The sequence below is a fragment of the Mauremys reevesii genome, linkage group 25, assembly GCF_016161935.1.
Source record: "Mauremys reevesii isolate NIE-2019 linkage group 25, ASM1616193v1, whole genome shotgun sequence".
NCBI classification, from domain to species: domain Eukaryota; kingdom Metazoa; phylum Chordata; order Testudines; family Geoemydidae; genus Mauremys; species Mauremys reevesii.
In genome coordinates, this window is record NC_052647.1 from 18,138,915 (window position 1) to 18,160,134 (window position 21,220).

The following is a 21,220-nucleotide window of genomic DNA, read 5'->3' on the forward strand; positions in this document are numbered from 1 at the left end:
CCCAGGAGAACAAGCTACATCAGAGAACACCAAGAGCGATAGGCATTGAATTTCACTGCTGCTAATATGTTTTGAGTTCTATTGACTTGCCTTCTGCTAGTTGAGCCTTTAGGGGGCAGGTTTTCTCCACAACCAGGCAGTCTAGGAATTAATTTTTTTTTAAAATGAAAGCTGAGATTCTGGTGTAATCACTTGACTCCGGGAGCTGGGGCTTTAAGAAACCCCACCAAATATCACGAGGCTCGTGATAAACTCATGAGAGTTGGCAACACTGACTGATTTCGTGGAACGATATTAATTGACATCCGCAAAGCCTCTGCCCCATGGAATTCCATGGCGTGTGCTGCTTATGCTTCGGGCGTGCTAACAAAGCGTAGCGTTCAATGTTACATTTTCAAAGCTGCTATTCCAGGGGGCAGCCCGCTCAGTTTGGATAGGGGAATAACACTAACCTGGCGGAGTGATTGCTATTTAAAATTAAGATCCTGCCGTAGGTAGGATGGGAGGCATAGATGGAAGGTGATGGGTGTCTGTGTAAAACTCTCAGGGTACATCTACACTTACTTGGAGCTGGAGGTGTAGTTTCTAGCTGGAGGAGGTATATCCGTGCTAGCACCATTTGGGCTAGTGTGCTAAAAATCGAGTATAGCTGTTGCAATAGGAGGGGAGCAGGGGCTAGCCGCTGTGAGCACGAGTCCAAAGTCTCTAGTAATTTGATTTCCCATTGCGCTGCGTCAGACAACTCCTCATCTTGGCTTTGCCAGTGTTACTATCTCCCCACACCCCCGCAGGTTGTGTATTTATTTAAAGGTTGGCCAGAGTGTGCCATGAGCCCATGCCACTTTCATTCAGCCCTGTGCATGTGTTCTTTTATATGGCGGCATTTTGCAGTCGTGGGCTGGAGTCCAGAACCCCCAAAATAGTATAAAATCTTAAGGAAGGAAGAGGCATTTGCAGATTTTATTCACTAAATCCAATACATTGCAATCCATAAACAATACTCTTATCTGGCTCTTTTCATCAGTAGCTCTCAAAGCGCTTTACAAAAGAGGGCATTATCATTATCTCCATTGTACAGATGGGAAAACTGAGGCAGCGTATTTAGTTTCATCAAAAGGAATATAGGACTGGGAAGGAACTCCTCGGTCGCCGACTAAAGTCCCTTAGTACTACACCCATGTGCTTATTGCTGTTTGGTCATATAAAATGCAAGCAAAGAGATGCAAATTGGGAGTTTCAAACCAACTAAGGGATTTAGGTGCCAGATTCACATTAAAAATCTAGCCAGATGTTAGTGTCTTTTGAAAATAATCACATGAATTCTCCATTAAGGTCCTATACAGCGCTCTGGCAGCATATACTCAGCTTAAAATGGTGTGAATATAGTTTACGCCCACCCTTATGCACTGACAGAACAATGTAAAGTGGATTAAGTGTAAATGAGATTCAGACCCAATAGGTACAAAACTTAAAGATGGAGGAATATTTATCTGTTACCTGCTTGTTTGTTTTTAACTTCAGAGTGCAATAGAATCCTTATTTGGTGCCTCGATGACTGGAGTTGTGTACTCTCTGTTCGCTGGACAACCCCTCACTATCCTAGGAAGCACTGGACCGGTGTTGGTGTTTGAAAAGATTTTGTTCAAGTTCTGCAAGTAAGGCCGTGTGCTCTTTGAATGTACAGAATTGATGCATATGGCCAGGTGGCAGATTAAAAGAACAACAGGGAAAATGTGTATTTAAAAAAAAAAAAGCAAATGTAAGATACAGTTTTATTTCCTCCTTGCAAATAAAACATTGCTGCTTTCGTGAGTGATGGTGTAAGACTGGAATAGTTTGAGTAGATTTAATAAAAACCGGAACGGTGAACAATACACTGACTTTCATGAGCCATGAATGTGTCGCTCGTATGCTTAAAGTTACGCATAACTTTCCTCTCAAGTTCCTAGCCCGCATCCCCAAATGTTTGTCTCCTCCACTTCTTATGTCCTGTCTTTTAGGTCTGGATCCTGGAAACACTTATGCACATGCTTAACTTCAAGCATATAACTAATAGAGCTGATGGAAAAGTGGTTCCCCCCCGCCCACCTGCCTGTAGAGAAAATTGATTTTTGGGTAGAAATTTGAAAACTGAAAAAGTGAAATATTTCATTTTTGCCTGAAATATTTTGGTTTCCAAGCAGTTAGTTTTTCTGCAGAAAGGAGATACTTTCATCAAAAAAATAATTCGTTGGGAATCTAGTTTTTCTATCAATGGAAATTTGTTTTTTAATGGAAAATTTCCTACCAGCCATAGCAACTAGTCCCATTGAATTTAAGGATTATACATTCTTAATGTTATGCATGTGTGTGTTTGAAGACTGTGAGCTCTTAAGGGCAAGGACTGAAATTTTAATATAGATGTGTACCGTGCCTGGCTTAATTGGGCTGCTGCTAGGCTGATTAATAATAATAATAATAATAATAGATTTGAGCTCTTCTCTGCCTGGTCTACACCCTTGATTGGTGGTAGTTCGCCTGGAGAGCAGTGATGCATTTAATTAGTCCTCATAAGAGTCTTAATGACTGAATAAAATCCTTCCCAATTTCCTGTGCCATTCACTGTGCACCTGTTGGCTTATTCTGACCTTTGGCGCTTGTCCCTGGCTCCTTTTTGCAGAGACTACTCGCTCTCCTACCTTTCCCTGAGAACCAGCATTGGACTGTGGACCGCTTTCCTGTGCATCGTCCTTGTGGCAACAGACTCCAGCTCCCTCGTACGCTACATCACTCGCTTTACTGAAGAAGCATTTGCTTCTCTGATCTGTATCATTTTCATCTACGAAGCTCTAGAGAAACTGATTAAGCTAGGGGTGACCTACCCCGTCCACATGCACAGCCAGCTCGACCACCTTACCTTCTACTAGTGAGTTCATCTTGTTTGGTTTTTTTTTCCCTTTTCTAAAGCTACTATTGTCAAACAGGACAGTAAGATGCTGATTCAGCAAAGTATGCGCCTAAGCCCCTCCCTGTTTAGCAAAGCACATGTTTAATTCCCTTTGACGTCAGCAGGATTGCAGCACCTTGCTGAATAAGAATCGGTGCTTAGAGGAAGGTGATCTAGCACAGTGTTTTTCAGCCTTTTTGATAACAGGTCCCCTCTTCTGATACTTTAACCCTAATGTGTTTTCTTTGCTCTTAGCTGTAAGTGTGCCGCTCCTGACAATCCCAGCAATCAAACCCTGCAGTTCTGGAGTGACAGGAAGATTGTCCCTTCTGCGATTGAGTGGGCGAACCTCACTGTCAGCGTAAGTGCACGGGCCCCTGGGCTCTTATTGGTGGTATATTACAGATCTAGGGTGACCGGATGTCCAGATTTTATAGGGACAATCCTGATATTTGGGGCTTTGTCTTCTAAAGGTGCCTATTACCCCTCACCCTCTGTCCTGATTTTTCACACTTGCTGTCTGGTCACCTTATACAGATCAAAATGGAGCGAAAGGGCATCATGGTCAAAATAACCATCATGTCACACTCCCGCTAATGTTAACTCGGCCTTTTCATGCTGCTAATTGTTACTTAAGGCCCCTAAGTCATCCCAGGCCTCAAACTGGACTAGAACTGCTGCAATAGAAATAACGCAGTTCAGATTCTTGCGAGTTTAAGATTAGAGCCGGCCGGGAAACAGGAATTCTGTTTGGCAAAAAATGTCAAAGTTTCAGCATTTGTTTTCACTGCGATGTGCAATGAAACGGAAACCTTTTCACCGTTTCCTGTGAATACAAGAGGAGAGAGAGAGGCTAAGGCCTGCCCCGGATAGCTTGGTGGTTAGAGCACTCACCTGGCCTATGGGGGACCTGTTCTACCTGATATGGAGGAGAGACTTGAACCTGGGTCTCCAGGTGAGTGTCATAATAGCTGGAGTATATAGTCAGAATCTCTGTTGGGGCAGCTGCACTTTGTATAAATAAAACATTTCACGACAAAGTAGTGGGGCAGAGGGAGACTGACTCTAGCCTGGTGGGTAGGCTGCTTAACTAGCATGTGGGAGGCACAAGTTCAAGTCCTTGCTCTGTCTATCACTCAGCTGAGTGCCCCAGGCCACTGGCTATTCAGGGGTCACTCCCCAGACTTCCCATCCAGGTTCTCTGAAAACGTTGCCAGAACTAACCCCTTCCTACCAAAAAATTACAGTTCTGATGAGTTGGCATTTTCTGATGGAAAAACATTTTGTCAGAGATTTCCTGACCAGCCCTAGTTTAAATGCTTGGGACCAGCATTCTCCTGGCTGCGGGAGGGGATCATCTGCAAAGCCCCAAGTAGTAAATGCAGCCTGCCTATGCCTCTGGTTTAGGAAAGCATCTCTGTTCAGGAAAGCAATGCTGTGCTCGTCTCTAAGTCCACACTTATGTCTGATTGACGTCAGCATGACATAAGCGCCTGCTTAAAGTTAAGAACGTGCGCAGGTGCTTTCCTGATTTGGGGCCTAATTACGCCAAGCCTGGAACTCGGATTCAGTAATGTGCTTAAGGATGTGCCTAACTTTAAGCATGTGAGTTGGGGAACTGCTTAAAGCTGGGTGTGTGCTTAAGTCCCTTAATGGAATCGGGGACCCCGTGTGGAACATAGAGGTCTTTTCCCAAAATCTCCCGATCACTTCCTGTGGGTTTTTCCATGAGAACTTACTTCTCCTCCCACCATTATCATTGATTTAACCCTCCTTTCCATCCCTCTCCTGCCTTCCCTGAACTCTTCCTTTTTCTGTGAGGTCTCGGTAGATGAAAGCAGCACTCGCAGTTTAAGCTGAGGATGTGCCGTTGATTTACAGTTCAGTGCAACGTTGGGTTTTGTTCTCTATTCATAAGAACGGCCATGCTGGGTGAGACCAATGGTCCTTCTAGCCCTGTATTCTGGTTTCCGAAAGTGGCCAATGTCAGGTGCCCCAGAGGGAATGAACAGAACAGGCAGTCATCACGTGATCTGTCCCTGTTGTTCTGTCCCAGCTTCTGGCAGTCAAAGGCTAGGGATTGCATCCTGACCATCTTGGCTAATAGCCACTGATGGACCTATCCTTCATGAATTTATCTAATTCTGTTTTGAGCCTCGTTACACTTCTGGCCTTCACAACATCCCCTGGCAGCGAGTTCCGCAGGTTGACTGTGCATTGTGTAAAGTAATACTTCCTTTTGTTTGTTCTAAACCTGCTGCCTGTTCCCTCCTTAATGCACCCTAACTTACCCCATGCTTGTTCGACGGCCACTGGGCAGTGAACAGGCATCTCCATTGGTAGCTGCCAGTTTAAATGCATTTTACTGGTAATGTCTAAGCCTGCGCCTGTGAGGATTTGACTCTGTGAGCCAGGTCAGAGCTGGGAGAGGAGGCGGGAGAAGCCCTGCCTGAGCAAGCGAATCTGAAAAGTATGACTGCCCTGGGCAGGCATAATGCATCAGGAGGAATAGTGCCCGTACAGCCAACCCCAAATGGTGAGCAATCGTGAGTCCAGTCCCCTGAAATCATGAGCTAGGCTTAAAAACCGTGAGCAAAAATAATCACAAGACTTGCAATCAAATCATAAGAGTTGGCAACACTGCCCCATGCTCAGGAGCAGCAGGGACTACACCTGTTCTGTAGCTGTACAGCCTGCACTTTCTGTAATGTTGGCTCGGTAGCCTGCTGCTGCTAGCAGGGGATGATTCCTAGCTAGCTTCCTGTGGGACCTGGAGCAATGTTGTTTCTTTTTGCCAACTCCCAATTTCCTTGAAGCACTAGGTGACAGATTGCAGCAGCTTCGTGCATGAGCACTCCCTGCCCTTTCAGGAATCGAGCGAACCCTACTGGGTGACCACAATATAGCCCGTATTCTGCTAGACATTTGTGATGTGTAAAGCATTAGCGCATTTTTGTTTTAAGGGGTAGTTTTAAAATAAAGCCGGTGTCGTTTCCACTCCGTTAAGATCACGTGCACTTTGGCAGGGCACTGTAATGGTCTCAGCTGTTTTTCCATTACTTTTCCATTACTGTTTTTCCATTAGTAAACAGCTCCTCTTACAATGTTTGCACAAATTATGTCATTAGTGCAACGATTCAGGTAAGTGTCATGCTAGATGAGTTCTTGGTTACCCAAGGTTAATAAGTGACAAGGCATAAGCATGCCAATGATTAGGAAGAGATTGTCAAAAGAGGTGAACACTACAGCTGGTCCGAAAAATTTTGTCCAAACAGTTTTCTATCTGAAAATTCCACTTTGATGCAACTTAAATTTTCTGTGAAATTATATTTGCAGTAAAATTTCACTTTGGGGGAAAAAAAAAGAAAAAAAGAAAAAAACATTTAACACATTGAAATGTCCCATTTTGATATATTTGGAACAAAAGGGTTGTTTTTTATTTGTTTCAAATTTATTTTTCATTTTGAAACGTATTTTATTTTGTATAAAAAATAAAAATACATTTTAAAAGTGCTCAAAATTGAAACAAAACATTTTGAATTTATTGAATGTTTTGAATGACCCTCACAAAATTTTTTTTAAGAATCTCATTTTTTGTCATGATTTGGAACAATTTTTTTTTCAACATTCAAAAATGTTTCACAAAACAGAAAATCTATTTTCTGACCAGCTCTAGTCAGCAGATTGTGTGCTGAGCTGTTTTGAAAATCTGGCCCTACGTGTCATGACAGGAACTGTAGAGTGATGAACACTTTTGAAAACATGACCCCAAGCGACAACTCTCATCTGTTAAGTGTTTGCAGGATGGAGACTTTAAGTAACTAATAGTTTACTCCTGTCAAGTTCAGAGTTAGAGGATCAGAGGTCTTACTAGATGATCTAACTGTCCCTTCAGGCCTTCAAATCTATGAATGAAAAAAGTTAGCAACCAACACTTGTAACAAGAGGGTGTTAATATCCATGAATCATTACAGCCCTTCTGATCATTCCTACACGTTGCTACCTATTAAAGCTACATGCTGTCAGCCAAAGGCGCATCGTAGTCAGTGGGAGTTTGGCCTATGTAAGAATAGCAGGATTTAGCTCTGAATGCTGTTTTCAGACTATGCAGATACTCAGATCTTTATAGAGCTACTTTATTGAGATGTACCATCACATTTGTGGTGTATCACGGGTATCATGTGTGTTTATGGTGGTGTCTTGATTACCTGTTTCTCCAGGAATGTCGGAAAATGCATGGAGAATTTACTGGACCCGCCTGTGGGCACCATGGCCCCTACACGCCAGATGTCCTCTTCTGGTCTTGCATTCTTTTCTTCACCACCTTCATCATGTCCGGCGCACTGAAGATGTTTAAAACCAGCCACTATTTCCCAACAAAAGTAAGTAGAAGATGGTGGCTAACTGCCAACCCTCTCTCTCCTGAAAGACCAGTATTTCATGGTAGCTCTCATTAGTGTATATTACTATAAATTCCAAGGCTGAGAGGAAATTAGGACTGGTCATAAATTTTGCCATGGTCCCTTATGAGAACTATAGTTCATTGCTCTCATGTTCCCATCCTCCACTATGGTCTGGGTTTCCCAGGTAGACTACATCACCCATGATGCACCATGGCCAGGGACTCCCATGATACACTGCCTCCCCTTACAAGAGGGAAGATCAGAGTGCATCCTGGGAGATGTAGTTTGAGCTGGGAGCCCAGGCTATAAAGGAGAATGAGAGCTTGAGGCACCTGAACTACATCTCCCATGAAGCATCATGACAGCATTTTCGAATTGAAATATTTTGGGTTTTGCCTGAAATATTTTGTCTGACAACCAACATTTTCCCTGGGGAGGAAAAAACATTTTTCAAACAGCTGTAGTGTAAATCTCACCAGATTCTCCATGTATTGAAGCAAATGGCATGGCATGATTCCGGCACATCAGGGTATATATGTGATATATTTAGAATGATCCTTGTTCAGTGAAATCTATCCAGTGCCCACAAACCCCATTGCATTCACTCCAAGGCACCTGAACAATTTGGACTGACACCAATATTGCTAAATTGAGAATGCAGTAATATGAATAAAGTAACAGAACTATTGGAACTGACTGTGGGTATTGATATGTTCCCAAAGGGCAGAATCCAGAGATTTAAAAACAACTCTGAATGATACAATCTTGTATTAAAAAGTATGTTTGAATCTGGCTGTTTGCTAAAAATTAACATTGTTTAACAATAAAAAGGGAAAGAATTTTAATTGAAAGATCATTTGCCTTTGACTGTACTGTCTGTTGCTTTGTTTTGACAGTTTACTAATGCCTAATGCTACATTTTAGTCACGGGTATTTTAAGTAAAAGTCATGAATAGGTCATGGGCAGTAAATGAAAATTCACAGCCTGTGACCTGTCCATGACTTGTACTGTATATTCCTGACTAAATCTTAGTGGGGGGGGGGGGGAGGCCCAGGGGCGCTGTGGGTGCTCATGGGGGGGCAGCCCGGGGGTGCCGTGGGTGCTTGGGAGGGTGGCTAGGGGACACTGCGGGTGCTTGGGGGGGGTGGTCTGGGGGGCACCACAGGTGCTCAGGGGATAGCAGCCTGGGACCCCCGATGGTGCTGGGGGGGTGGGTGACAGTGTGCACCCCGGAACCCCTGTTGGAGCTGGGTGGGGGGTTGGCAGGGCTGGCAGGCTTCCCACCCTGCTCCTCGTGGCTCCCCAGAAGTGGTAACATGTCCTTCCCTCAGTTCCTAGCTCCGCACACTGCCCCTAGCGCCAGCTCCGCAGCTCCCATTGGCCAGGAACCACAGCTAATGGGAGCTGCGAGGGCGGTGCCTGTGGGCAGAGGCTGCATGTGGAGGTAGGAGCTGAGGGAGGGACATGTCGCCGCTTCTGGGGAGCCCCCCAAGGTAAATGCCGCACAGAGCCCTCACCCCCTCCCGAACCCCAACCCTTAGCCCGCTCCCACATGCACCCAAACTCCTGCTGCTGCTGGGGGGCATGTGGTCCGAGACTACCCCAGCAGCAGCCAGTGCGGCTGGCCTGGGCCAGCCGAAACGGCCGCTGCAGAAGTCACGGAGGTCCCAGAAAGTCATGTGACCTCCGTGCCAAACTTGCAGCCTTACTAATGCCAAATGCTTCTTTAATTTCTCATACCAGGTACGAGCCATGATAAGTGACTTTGCTGTTTTCTTAACTATCGTCACTATGGTGACTTTTGATTTCTTAATTGGAGTCCCATCACCAAAGCTACAGGTTCCCAGTGTCTTCAAGGTAATCAAGTGGGTGTAACAGATTTGGGTTCACGGAACAATCCACATTTGTAATGCCATTTTGAAATGAGCTGTATGTTGTGAAAGGCAGTATGGTTTAGCGGATGGAGGATAGCAGGCTAGAAGTCAGGACTCCTGGGTTCCGTTCCCATTTCTGGATGGGGGCTATGAATGAGTGATTAAAGCAAGGGCAACTGACAGACAGGACTCCTGGATACAATTCCTAGCTGTGGGATCTAGTGGTTGGAACAGGGAGGAGTGGGACTCAGGCGCTGTGAGCTCTGTCCTGATTTTGTCGCAGAATCCCTGGGTGACCTTGGAAAGCCTCTTCAACCCTCAGGGTGGAATATTCAAAAGCACCTGAGTAGCTTGGGGGTTGTTCTGTTTTTATAAGTGATTTAGGTGCTTAGGCCTGGATCCTTAAAGATATTTAGGCACTTAATTCCCATTGAAATCAATGAGAGTAAGGCATGCCTTCAAGGATCTGGGCCTTAGGAGCCTAAATCAATGGGATAAATTACTTTGAAAAAAATGGGACATAGGCTCCTAAATCCTTTAAAAGCTTTAGAAAATATTCTCTTTAGTAACATGTTCCTCATCTGTAAAATGAGGCCAATAGCACTGCCCTAACTTGCAAGGGTGTTGTGATGAAAATACATTCAAGACTGTGAGGCCCTCGGGTATTGTGGAGATGGGAGCTGGATAAGTACATAGATAGAAAGATGACTGAGAATGGGTGGTACAATTGCTTCAATAAATGGCTTTTATTATGCTCTGTGTGTGTGTCTTTTGCCGTAGCCGACAAGAGATGACCGTGGGTGGATTATTAGCCCGATAGGACCCAATCCCTGGTGGACGGTGTTAGCAGCTCTCATCCCAGCTCTCCTCTGCACCATCTTGATATTCATGGACCAGCAAATCACTGCTGTTATCATAAACAGAAAGGAGCATAAACTCAAGGTAACAGTGTTTTAGGAGTGGATGAAGAGACCTGATTCTCCATTACTCTGAACCTTGTGTCATTTACCCCCCATGGCAAGTGAGCGTGACATGCTTCCACATCAGAATGGTAGCAGTTTACATCAGCTTTGCACTCACTTTGCAAGGCTCTGACTTAAGCACATGCTTAACTTTAAGCAATTGCTTAATTGCTGTCCTAAATAAAGATGCTTTCCTGAATTAGGCCCTAAATGACTACACATGGAGCAGAGCAACAGAGAATTCGGCCAATAATCTTCCTAACAAATAAATTAGCCTAAAACCAAAATATCAAGAAGTTTGTATTACCATCGGTGACAGGGGAATTAATTAGTTTGACACACCACAAAGCAACTCATACTATAGCTTCCTCTTAGTTGCTTAAAAATAAAACCGGTCGAAATTTTTCTGATGGAAAAATAGATTTCTGATTAAATGGAAATTTCTACAAAAAAATCTGGTTTGCTGTTAAATTCCAGGTTTTCATATTAAAAAAGCCTAATTTTTAATTGGTTTTTAAGAGATTTTTTTGACAGTTTTTCAAGAAAAATGTCAACAAACTTGAGTGTTTTTCATTTTTATCAATTTTTTTGCAAGAACAAGAATTAAAATGTTTTCCCACCAAACTCTACTTAAAAGTTAATTTCTACATGACTGGACAATTATAGACTTGAAAGATGTTAGTTTTCCAAGTTGCTTTATTAAAGCATAAAATCTTCCTGCTGGAACTTTTCTGGATAAATTCTCTGTGTCTGAAAGAATTCTTATGAGCACAAATAACTCAGAGTTTCTTTATTTCTTGTATTGGTGCTTTTCAGATCGTTACATGGCATTTAATTAAAAAACATAACTTGTACATCAAGGTTTAGTTTGTGTTTCTGAAATCTGTGCTCCTGCTCAACCTCAGGACATGGAATAACTGAGTGAAATTCTGTGAATGGCCTGTGTTATGCAGGAGATTAGACTAGCTAATCATAACTGTCACTTTTGGCCTTAAAATCTATGGGTGAAATCCTGGCTCTATTGAGGTCAGTGGCAAAACTGCCATTAACGTGAACCAGGATTTCAACCCATGAATCTGTTTTCAAAGATCATCCCTTTGAGTAAAGTTTATGTCTTGTCTCACTGGATTCTGTTCTCTTGCAGAAAGGATGTGGCTACCACCTGGACCTTCTGATGGTAGCAATAATGCTTGGTGTTTGCTCCGTGATGGGGCTGCCCTGGTTTGTCGCTGCGACTGTTCTATCCATCACCCATGTGAACAGCCTTAAACTAGAGTCTGGCTGCTCAGCTCCCGGAGAACAACCGAAATTTCTTGGGATACTAGAGCAAAGAGTCACTGGCCTCATGATCTTTGTGCTTATGGGCTGTTCCGTCTTCATGACTGCTGTGTTAAAGGTAACAGGACACAAAGTACCCAAAGTTCATTGGGACAATAAATATATGGACAGATATTGTGTTTGTGATTGGACTGTGGAACTCACTGCCACATGATGTTGCTGAGGCCAAGACCTTAAGATTCAAAGAGGGATTGACCATTTATATGGATAACAATAATATCTATAGTTATAACAGATAATTCAAGGGGAAAAAAAGAGAGAGATTCTTGTGCTGCAGGGTTTAAGCCAATCTCTAACTATTAATTATTAAGGTGAGACTTCAGAGGAGGGCAGATTATCCCACATTTGCCTATTGCTGGGTTCTTGCACTTCCTCTGGTGCATCTGGTACCGATTAGATGGACCTCAGGTCTGATCCAGTCTGGCAACTCCCAGGTTCCTATTTCCAGGGATAATGTGATAAGAAGTATTACAAGGAGCATTACCATAAGAGGTGGCAGCTCACCCTACTCACTTCCTCAGAACTAGCTTCCATCTTAGTATGTCTTCACTGAAGGAAAAAAAAAAAGGTATGTTCTTAATTCAGGTTAGCTAACCCTGGTTAAAACAGCAGTGAAGACATGTCTACTCAGCTGTTAATTCACGTTAGCAGCTTGCGTTCAACCTCAGTCTCCCCATAGACTTTATCTTGAACTACTAACCTGAGTTAAAAGCCGAGTTGCTGTGTCTTCGCTGCTATTTTAACCTGAGTGAGCTAACCCGAATTAAGAACACATCGCTTTATGCAGTGAAGACATGCCCTTAAAGAGGGTTAATGGACAAAGTGGCAGATCCATACAGCCAGGTTGTCCAAATGGGCCCTCTGTTTGTGCGTGTATATTTCTATGCCTGTGTTTTTCATGCCCATGCCACTTGTGCATGTGAATTTAATTGTCTGGGGATTGGTCCTGCTTTGAGCAGGAGGTTGGACCAGATGACCACCTGAGGTCCCTTGCAACCCTGATATTCTATGATTCATGTGCCTGGCTGTGGGTTTTCCACACGAGAGCCCTCCCATTTGCATGTGTCGATGACGGGGATGTGTGTGCAAGCCTAAGACCCAGAGTGCTGAGGAGGGGAAAGCCTGCCTGGGTGGACTCCCCTCTATGGAACTGATTTAAAACTGAATGAAGAGGCAGAGTCTGGACTCGGGTCAAGTCTAAGCCATCATCCTGGAGCACATGAGCATGTGCCACAAACTCCTTTTTTCTTCCAGCCAGAGCCAGGCTCATCCCTTTTTTAGTTTTTAAAACTAGATGAAATCAAGAGTATTCAGACCAGTACCACATCCAGTTGCTGGTCTTGCAGTTACAATTGACTGTGATTCCCAGCATGTGCTGCTTTCGTAAAGGCTAACTGTTCCATAGTGGCTGCACAGACTTTCTTACAAGTTTTCACCCCAAAACGTCACCTGTGGGCTAAGGTGAAGCATGCTAGCCTTCTATGTAGTCACAGTGAACTATGGGGATGGCTTTTCTTTAATGTCACGGCGTACAGCAGCATTGAGGTAAGTACTTTTGAACATTGGTGAAAGAACCTACTTTCCTCTAACCTTGTTCTCGGAAACGACCGAACCATTTTTGATGTCACTTTCCCCAAGAAGTCATTCTGAAACAGAGCTGAAGCATGGAAAATGTCAGCCTTAACGATGGGCGAGCCTTATATAAATGGCTATTATTTACGGTATATGGGTTTATCTTTAATACTTACGTTCACTTTGCAGTTTATCCCGATGCCGGTGCTTTATGGGGTGTTCCTTTACATGGGCGTTTCTTCACTCAGAGGAATTCAGGTATGTGATTTTGTAACACAAGGCTGTGTGCTAGATAGTGTGGCAATGGATGGCGCACTGAATTAGGACTCCCAAGACCCAGGTTCTATTCCTGGCGCTGGCCTTCTGGATGATGTCAGGCAAGTCATTGCCCACCCTGTGCCTTGGTTTCCCCATGTGTAAAGTGTTCTGAGATCTGCTGATGGAAAGTGCTGCATAAGAGTTATATGGTGGTGTTATTACTCCTTGAACTAAAGGACCTGGCCCATGAGCTTATAGGCAGTAGTAGAATCACAAACCTCTAGATGTGATCTAGCCACTGGCGGGGACAAAGACTCATGCTGATTTGCATATGGTAATTTTCAACAGCCTACTAGCTTGTTATTTTAAAGGAGACTCTTTCATTTCTCTTCCTGTTAATAACTTAAACTACTGAATGCAAATCTCGGCCAGCATTTGAAATCCTGTGTAATCAGCACCTCTTCCGTACATGGTCTTTTCAGTTCTTCGATCGCCTGAAGCTGTTTGGAATGCCAGCAAAACACCAGCCCGACTTTATCTACTTACGGCACGTCCCCTTGCGAAAAGTACATCTCTTCACCGTGATCCAGCTGATGTGCCTCGTTTCACTCTGGGCCATCAAAGTTTCTCCTGCTGCCATCGTCTTTCCCATGATGGTAAAGCCCTTGTTCTTTTCTAGCTGAATGGTTTGTATCAATAGACACCAGTCATCTGCTTTAGGGTGTGATTGGCGGTTTTGTTCAAGAACGAGTAAGGGTCGGTCTTAGTCTCATTTCCCCTACAGCCTCCAATGCCAAAGTAAAATGAGTGTCAATATAATTCCCTATTCAGGCTCTTTTGTGCGGTGCAAACGAGAAGAGATCCCTAAAGGCCTCGCCTATATCCCTTACTCACATGAGCGGTCTCATTGAAGCCTGCCATTAGGAATGAGCTGGGGCAGCATTTTTGTTACGCTTGCTAGGTTAACTGGACAGGTATTGGGCCTGCTTCTGCATCCATGTCCAAACTGGGAAAAAAGATGTATTTTTAACATGTGTGAACTAACCAGGTCAAAATCCCCATGTCGATGAGGCAGTTGTGGTTAGCTGATTGAGGACAACCCGGAGCAGGAGTCCAGGGTTGAACTCAACCAGCTAACGCCTGCTAAAATGATAGTTTGCCTTGTCTATACTAGGATTTTACCACTTTTTAAAAACACACCTTTCCCTAATGAAGACAAGGCCCCTGTGCATCGCCTGAGCACTGTACATGAGGATCGGGCCCAGTGTGTTTGCAGAATGTTGATTAATGCATACCTGAAAACAAAAGATGTTCCGAATCTGAAAATTGAGTGAAACCATAATCACCTTTGGTCCATTTCATCCATTTATACCCAAATCGACTTCACTGGTGAACTCTAATATGAAAATTGGCTCGGAGCCATCTTTGAACTGATTAGCTGTTCATTTGTATCCACGTAGGTCTTGGCTCTGGTCTTTGTCCGGCAAGTCATGGATTTCTGTTTCTCGAAGCGGGAGCTCAGCTGGCTCGATGACCTCATGCCAGAAAGCAAGAAGAAAAAACTGGATGATGCCAAAAATAAAGCCAAGGAAGAAGAGGTAATATCCATGGAGTGTCCCGGGCCAGACAGCACCTATGAACTCATAACACTTCCACTTGCCAGTATAACCCTTTGTTTATAGACTGAAATCTGGCTGGAGGACCATAAATAGAGAGCAATGTAATGTATTTGGAAGCAGGAGGGTCAGGGCTGGTAATTTTCAAAGGAACCATTTTTTCCTTTGGAAAATGCAGTTGCATTGAAATTGAAATGTTTTGCAGGATCTACATCACACTAGGTGGGCCAGAACTATGCTATACTATATACTATACCAGTTATATCCAGACCTCACGGGTTCAGGAACCAAATTAATGATCAACATTACCCAGAAGAGCCACAGTAGTATGAATTCATATTTATCAGCAAAATGATTGACCAAGTACAATTGGTTAATAACCTAGCAAAAGGATTCTGATTCATGAATAACTTAGATTGGATAGTATCAGAGGGGGAGCCGTGTTAGTCTGGTTCTGTAAAAGCAGCAAAGAGTCCTGTGGCACCTTATAGACTAACAGACGTATTGGAGCATGAGCTTTCGTGGGTGAATCCCCACTTGGTCGGATGCATGCCATCAACCTCATGAAGAAACTTGCACAAGTACAGACACATGCATCCGACCAAGTGGGGATTCACCCACGAAAGCTCATGCTCCAATACGTCTGTTAGTCTATAAGGTGCCACAGGACTCTTTGCTGCTTAGATTGGATAATAGTGAAATCACGCAGTGCTTTAATATCATGTGCTGCAAAGAGACACATTGAAGAGCCACGTATGGCTCCTGAGTCTCAGTCTGAGTATTACTGTACTAAACTAGACAGGTTCTTGTACCACACACATCACTGCCGTAGCTCAGTGCCTTCCAGTCGTGCATTAAGCGATGTGGCTAACGTCTGGTCACGTGTGTCACCTCAGTTTCCCTAGAAACCAACCCAGGGTTACACTTATATTTTTATGAAATGCCGCTGTTGGATCAAACAGAAAAGGGGTGGGGCTAATTCATGCATGCATAGATTCATCACATTCATACCCTCATCACCCACACACTCACGCAGGCGGAGAGTTACCGGAGACAGCAGAGGAAGCCGAGAAGCCGAAGCATAGTAGATCTGGTGTGTCCGCCTGCAGTCACGGATCCGGGCCGGCGAGCAGGTCAAGAAGCAGCTGGCCTGTGAGCGTGCCTTCTTCCTTTTATGGAACTGGGCAGCTCCTGTCACATACGCTGAGTTTCCCTTCTGTGTCCATCACCGAGGCATTTCCAGCCCTCGTTCCTTTCAGGCATACCAAGTTGTTCTTCTCTTTACAGCACCCCATGATTGCCTTCTCAGGGCAGATTACATCAGACAGAGCTGACTCCTGTCTCTGGGTGCTATTCTCCTTGCAGTTCCTCTCTGCCCAGTCCCACATACACTCCCTTGTTCACACTCCCTTATCTCCCACACACACTCCCTTGTTCACACTCTCTCTGATTGCGTGATGGAATATTGCAAAGCTTGGAGGTTTATACAAGTGGTAACTGAAAAGGTTACAACGCTTGCAAAAGTTACAAAACTTAAAAGGCGATACTAACAATAACTAAAGTTACAACGTTTGCAAAAGGTTACAGAACTTAATGACCATACTAGCAATGACTGAAAAGTTACAAATCTTACAATCGCATTCTACTAGATTGAGCGGAGGCTTTACATAACAATGTGTGCTTCAGTCTCTCATCCTGTGTGTTCCGTGGAGTGTTTTGTTTGGGTTAGGTGGGTTTTTTTTTAAATATACATGTTGCTATTTATTTATGTCAGAGAAGGCAAGGTCAAAAAAAAATCCACTTGCACTTGGAGCGGAAGATCCAACAGCTTTTGCTCTCCCGGCTCTACTTCATCTGTACCCTGGCCAGCAGAATTAACCAAGTGAGACTGCCCTTAATTTCTTCCTCAACAGAGAGAACTTGTTTTTTTTTTTTTTTTAAAACAGGAGTCTCAGAAAATGATCGAAGCCACTGAAGCAAATGTCATGCAGTTGCCATTGGGGAACACGAAATATTTGACTGTTCCAGGACGAAATAACAATTTCAGGTACAACTCACTAAGGAAATCCCCCAGCATGAATATTTAGTTGTCACATTCTTTGCTCCACTAGTATCTTCCTGGATGTGCTGTATTTCCATCAGTCCCGGCTTTTCTCAGCATTAGTGATCTAGGCTGGCTTTCTCACAGCAGGCTAAGGGAGTTGAATTTCAATGAGATTTGGGCACTTTGAACATCCAAGCCTTAGTCATTATAATCTAAACACTAAAAAAAACCCAGGTTGACTTTCTTCTAATGCCGCATATTTAAATGTCCTTTATATACCAATAAATACAAAGGCTGTTACACAGCTTTGTGCTCCCCAGGCAGATCTGTAGAGAGAAATCTCCAGACATCTGTGGTGATGTTCCTAACATGAACTGATTCCACTCCCCTCCCTCACAACCGCTCGTGAGAGCAGATGTGTTAATAAAATAGAATTGGTTGGAAAACAGATAGACTCATAGACTTTAAGGTCAGAAGGGACCATTATGATCATCTAGTCTGACCTCCTGCACAATGCAGGCCACAGAATACCACCCGTCCACTTCTATAACGAACCCCTAGCCTATGTCTGAGTTATCGAAGTCCCCAAATTGCGGTTTGAAGACCTCAAGCTGCAGAGAATCCTCCAGAAAGTGACCCGTGCCCCATGCTGCAGAGGAAGGCGAAAAACCTCCAGGGCCTCTGCCAATCTGCCCTGGAGGAAAATTCCTTCCTGACCCCAAATCTGGCGATCAGTTAAACCCTGAGCATGTGGGCAAGACTCACCAGCCAGCACCCAGGAAAGAATTCTCTGTAGTAACTCAGATCCCATCCCATCTAACATCCCATCACAGACCACTGGGCATACTTACCTGCTGATAATCAAAGATCAATTGCCAAATTAATTGCCAAAATTAGGCTATCCCTTTTCTGTGAAAAATGTCAAGATTTCACATTTTTTTTCAGCCCTCATTGGGATGAAATGCCAAACCTGTGAAATGAAATTTAAAAAATAATAGTGTTGGATCAGTCAAAATGTTTTGTTTCAATTTTGACACTTTTTTAATTTTTAAAAATGTTTTTAAAATAAAGTCAATTTCAAAACAAAAAGTAATTTTGAAATGAAAATGGCAACTTTGTGTTCTGAAAATGTCAAAATGGGAACTTTCAGCATTTCCAACCCCCATTTTCCCCCCTAAAAATCTATACGATTTTGCGAAACAGTTCAGTTTTGCCGAAATGGCATTTTCTGACAGAAAACTCTGTTGCTGACTATTTTCCAACCAGCTCTATTCATAAGGAGAATGGTAAGGGTGTGAAAGGGGATTTTCATGAGTCTTAATAGCCAGACTTCCCATTGATCCTTGTTGGCAACCCCCGTTAGGCAGAATCAAGTGGCTGACATGTCCTGAAATGAAAGTGACGTGAGGTTTCTCACCCCTTCCTCATGGGAAAACCTATTGAAGCCAAGACCTGGTGGTGGATGTGAAAACTAAGGTACCTTTAAATTTTGTGAGGAAGTGCTGCTCGTGGTTAGGGCACTGAACTTGGGATGCGGGAGCCCTGAATTCTACGCCTGGCTCTGCCATTGGCCTGCTGGTTGACCTTGGGTCAACTGATTCCATTCCCCATCTGGAAAATGGGGTAATAGTGATTATCTCCTTTTGTCAAGTGCTGTGAGATCTGCAGAGGGAAAGCATGAGGCGTGAGCTAGGTAATGTTATTGTGGATCCTACCTACTACTCCCCTGGGCTCTGTCAGCCCAGGTGTTATGAACAGCGCTAGCAGCATCAGCAGCCAAGACGTGCAGCCTGCACCCTGGTCCTCTGCTTTAAAGGATGTTGCCGTCACTTCACCACTTGGATGCTGATCTGCTGCTTTTAATCTTATTGGAAACTCATTATATGGGATTAAAAACTCCAGACTCGGCTTCTTCCGAGCATAACCGACATTCCTTCGTGCTAGTTTTAAGAGACTGTTTCAAACACTGTCAAGACCTGCCCTCGTTCTGGTGCTCCCAGACAAACCCAGTCCGAAGAAGCAATCCATTTGTCCTTTGTGTTGAGGACTCCCAAGTTAGCTAAGTGGGTAATGAAACTGTAAGCAAACGGTGTGCGGGGATTGCACATTTTTGCACAGAAGCTTTCTCGACTGCACATTTTGCACAGGAGCTTTCTCAACAAACAGCTGGCTGCAATTCTGGCATATTGACACCAGCCCATTTAGAATGATGTGCAGAAGTGTTTTTATCACCACGAATGGTTTAGGAGCCCGCAACTCCCAGTGCACCCAGTAGATGCTCAGCACTTGTGTGGGTTGGTTCCTGAGGTCAATGATCCAGCAAGGCATTAAGCCCAGACTTCACTTTAACCACATGGGCAGTCTTGTTGACTTCAGACTCTTCACCTGCTTAAAGATAAGCACGTGCTTAAGTGCTTTGCTGGACCGGAGCCGATAGCGATCACGGCGATCAACACCTATAATATTTGTTGCAGGGACGATCCTTCAGAGATAAACATCTCAGACGAAATGCCTAAGACAACTGTATGGAAAGCTCTCAGCATGAATACAGAAAATCTCTAAATCCCAGGACAAGAGGTAAAAGGATGGCATGATCTGAGTTAACTGAGCCACGGTCCTCCTCTGCACGTGTCTGTGTGCGTGCCAGCTGGATGGGTGTGAGCGTGTGTGTGTGTTAGACACAGAGCTAGCTTGGGGGTTCTCTCTGAGACGTGATCTGCCCAGGCTCAGCTTCTGGGGACAGGAGCCAACTCTGAGCCTATGGGGAGGGGGGGCGGCTTCAGCTCGCTCGACCTGGGGCAGCCAGGTGCTATCCCAGGCAGCTGCTTCACTGCACCAAGCAGTGTCCCAGGAGAGGTTCTGGCTCCACTCCTTCCCTTCCATCTCTGCCCCACCCCAGCCCAGGCTGGCTGCTGGGGGCACTTCACCCTGGCGAGGGTCACTTGACCCTTTGTGCCCCTCCCACAAGTTGCTCCTGGCAGAAATCCCCCCGCCCCTGTGGTTTTCCTATGGGCAGGAATGATTCAGCATCTGACAGCAGATGTTACCTTCTCTTGCCAATGAGGCTGTCTCTCTATGCTTAGTTTTTCCATTTAGGGACCTTGACTTTGGCGGCGGGGGAGGAGAATGTGAAGATGACTCAGGGATGAGCCAAGATGTACAGACACGGGGAGAAAATACTCTTAAAAACAGAGAAAGGGGGAAAAAAACCCCCACCGCTCTCCTCTGGTACTTTTTTCATTCAAGTAACTGGATTCACATTAAAGCCATTCAGACATTTTCAATGATCTTTGGTGTGCTTCAGTGGGCGTTTATTCTCTTCAGACCAGCAAGCTGAGGTGGCCATTGCAATCGATGACAGTTCAGTGTTGTTAAGCCTCTCTCTCTCTGTGTGCGCACGTGTGTTCTGTTCTCTTCGTGGTAGAGAGATTGCTACCACACACCCATTGAGCGGTATAGATTTTCCATCCGATTTTCCTTTAAAAATATAAACTCTGAATGTACAAAATTAATTTTTCTGGTCTTTCTGGGCCACCGTCCATATACTGTTCTTCCCTAGCTGGCTATTGGGTTGGTTGGGTTCTCAGTTAAGTTTCTGCAGTGATTTTGTGTGTATTTTAATAGTTGTCACAGGTCCATCTAGGGCCAGTCCACGGCGGGCCAGTGTAATGGGAATATCTTCAGCAGATCTGGACCAAAGCTGCAAACTGGTTTTTCAGTGCACGCTCATTCTAGTTTTTGCAATTTTGCACACGTTCTGGCGCCTAAGGCCTGGACTCAGCAAAGCGTGCCGTCTGCTCAGCCGTGCAATGCCTAATTTAGGGTGGACGGTTGGCGGGATTGAGGTTTCTAAGTGCCTAAATCCCTTTTGGCAATGATACTTAAGCTCCTAAATCAGTTGTGCATTGCACAGCTCTAAATACCTTTAAAAATCTGGGCTGTAAGCACATTCTTGATTGAGTTGGTGTTGGTCCTGCTTTGAGCAGGGGGTTGGACTAGATGACCTCCTGAGGTCCCTTCCAACCCTGATATTCTATGATTCTAAGTCCCGTGGAAGTTAATGGAACTTGCTTAAAATTAAAAGCTCTGCTGATTATGTAAATTAGTCCTGGGTGTTATGGTAGCCCCTAAGTGGCGCTGACTAAGATCGGGGCTCCATGGTGCTGAAAGACTCTCCCTGCCCCAAAGAGCTTGCAGACTGGCTGGACAGGAGGGTCATGCAGGCA

General features: G+C 44.4%; 1 protein-coding gene across 6 annotated transcripts in view; it reads left to right on the forward strand.

Moving 5' to 3' along the window:
- SLC4A8 (solute carrier family 4 member 8) overlaps positions 1-20,278 on the forward strand; it is a 64,040-nt gene extending 43,762 nt beyond the window's left edge. For 5 of the 6 annotated variants that reach the window (XM_039514620.1, XM_039514617.1, XM_039514622.1 and 2 more), the window contains 13 exons: positions 1,522-1,655; positions 2,660-2,905; positions 3,182-3,287; positions 7,147-7,308; positions 9,074-9,187; positions 9,985-10,146; positions 11,311-11,562; positions 13,266-13,334; positions 13,817-13,990; positions 14,795-14,932; positions 16,897-16,997; positions 19,469-19,571; positions 20,078-20,278. In XM_039514620.1, coding sequence (XP_039370554.1) covers positions 1,522-1,655; positions 2,660-2,905; positions 3,182-3,287; positions 7,147-7,308; positions 9,074-9,187; positions 9,985-10,146; positions 11,311-11,562; positions 13,266-13,334; positions 13,817-13,990; positions 14,795-14,932; positions 16,897-16,997; positions 19,469-19,556 — 1,746 coding nt within the window. In that variant the 3' untranslated portion in view covers positions 19,557-19,571; positions 20,078-20,278. The remainder of the gene's footprint in view (positions 1-1,521; positions 1,656-2,659; positions 2,906-3,181; positions 3,288-7,146; positions 7,309-9,073; positions 9,188-9,984; positions 10,147-11,310; positions 11,563-13,265; positions 13,335-13,816; positions 13,991-14,794; positions 14,933-16,896; positions 16,998-19,468; positions 19,572-20,077) is intronic. The other variant, XM_039514618.1, reaches the window with a different exon arrangement.
- The last annotated feature ends 942 nt before the right edge of the window (positions 20,279-21,220 follow it).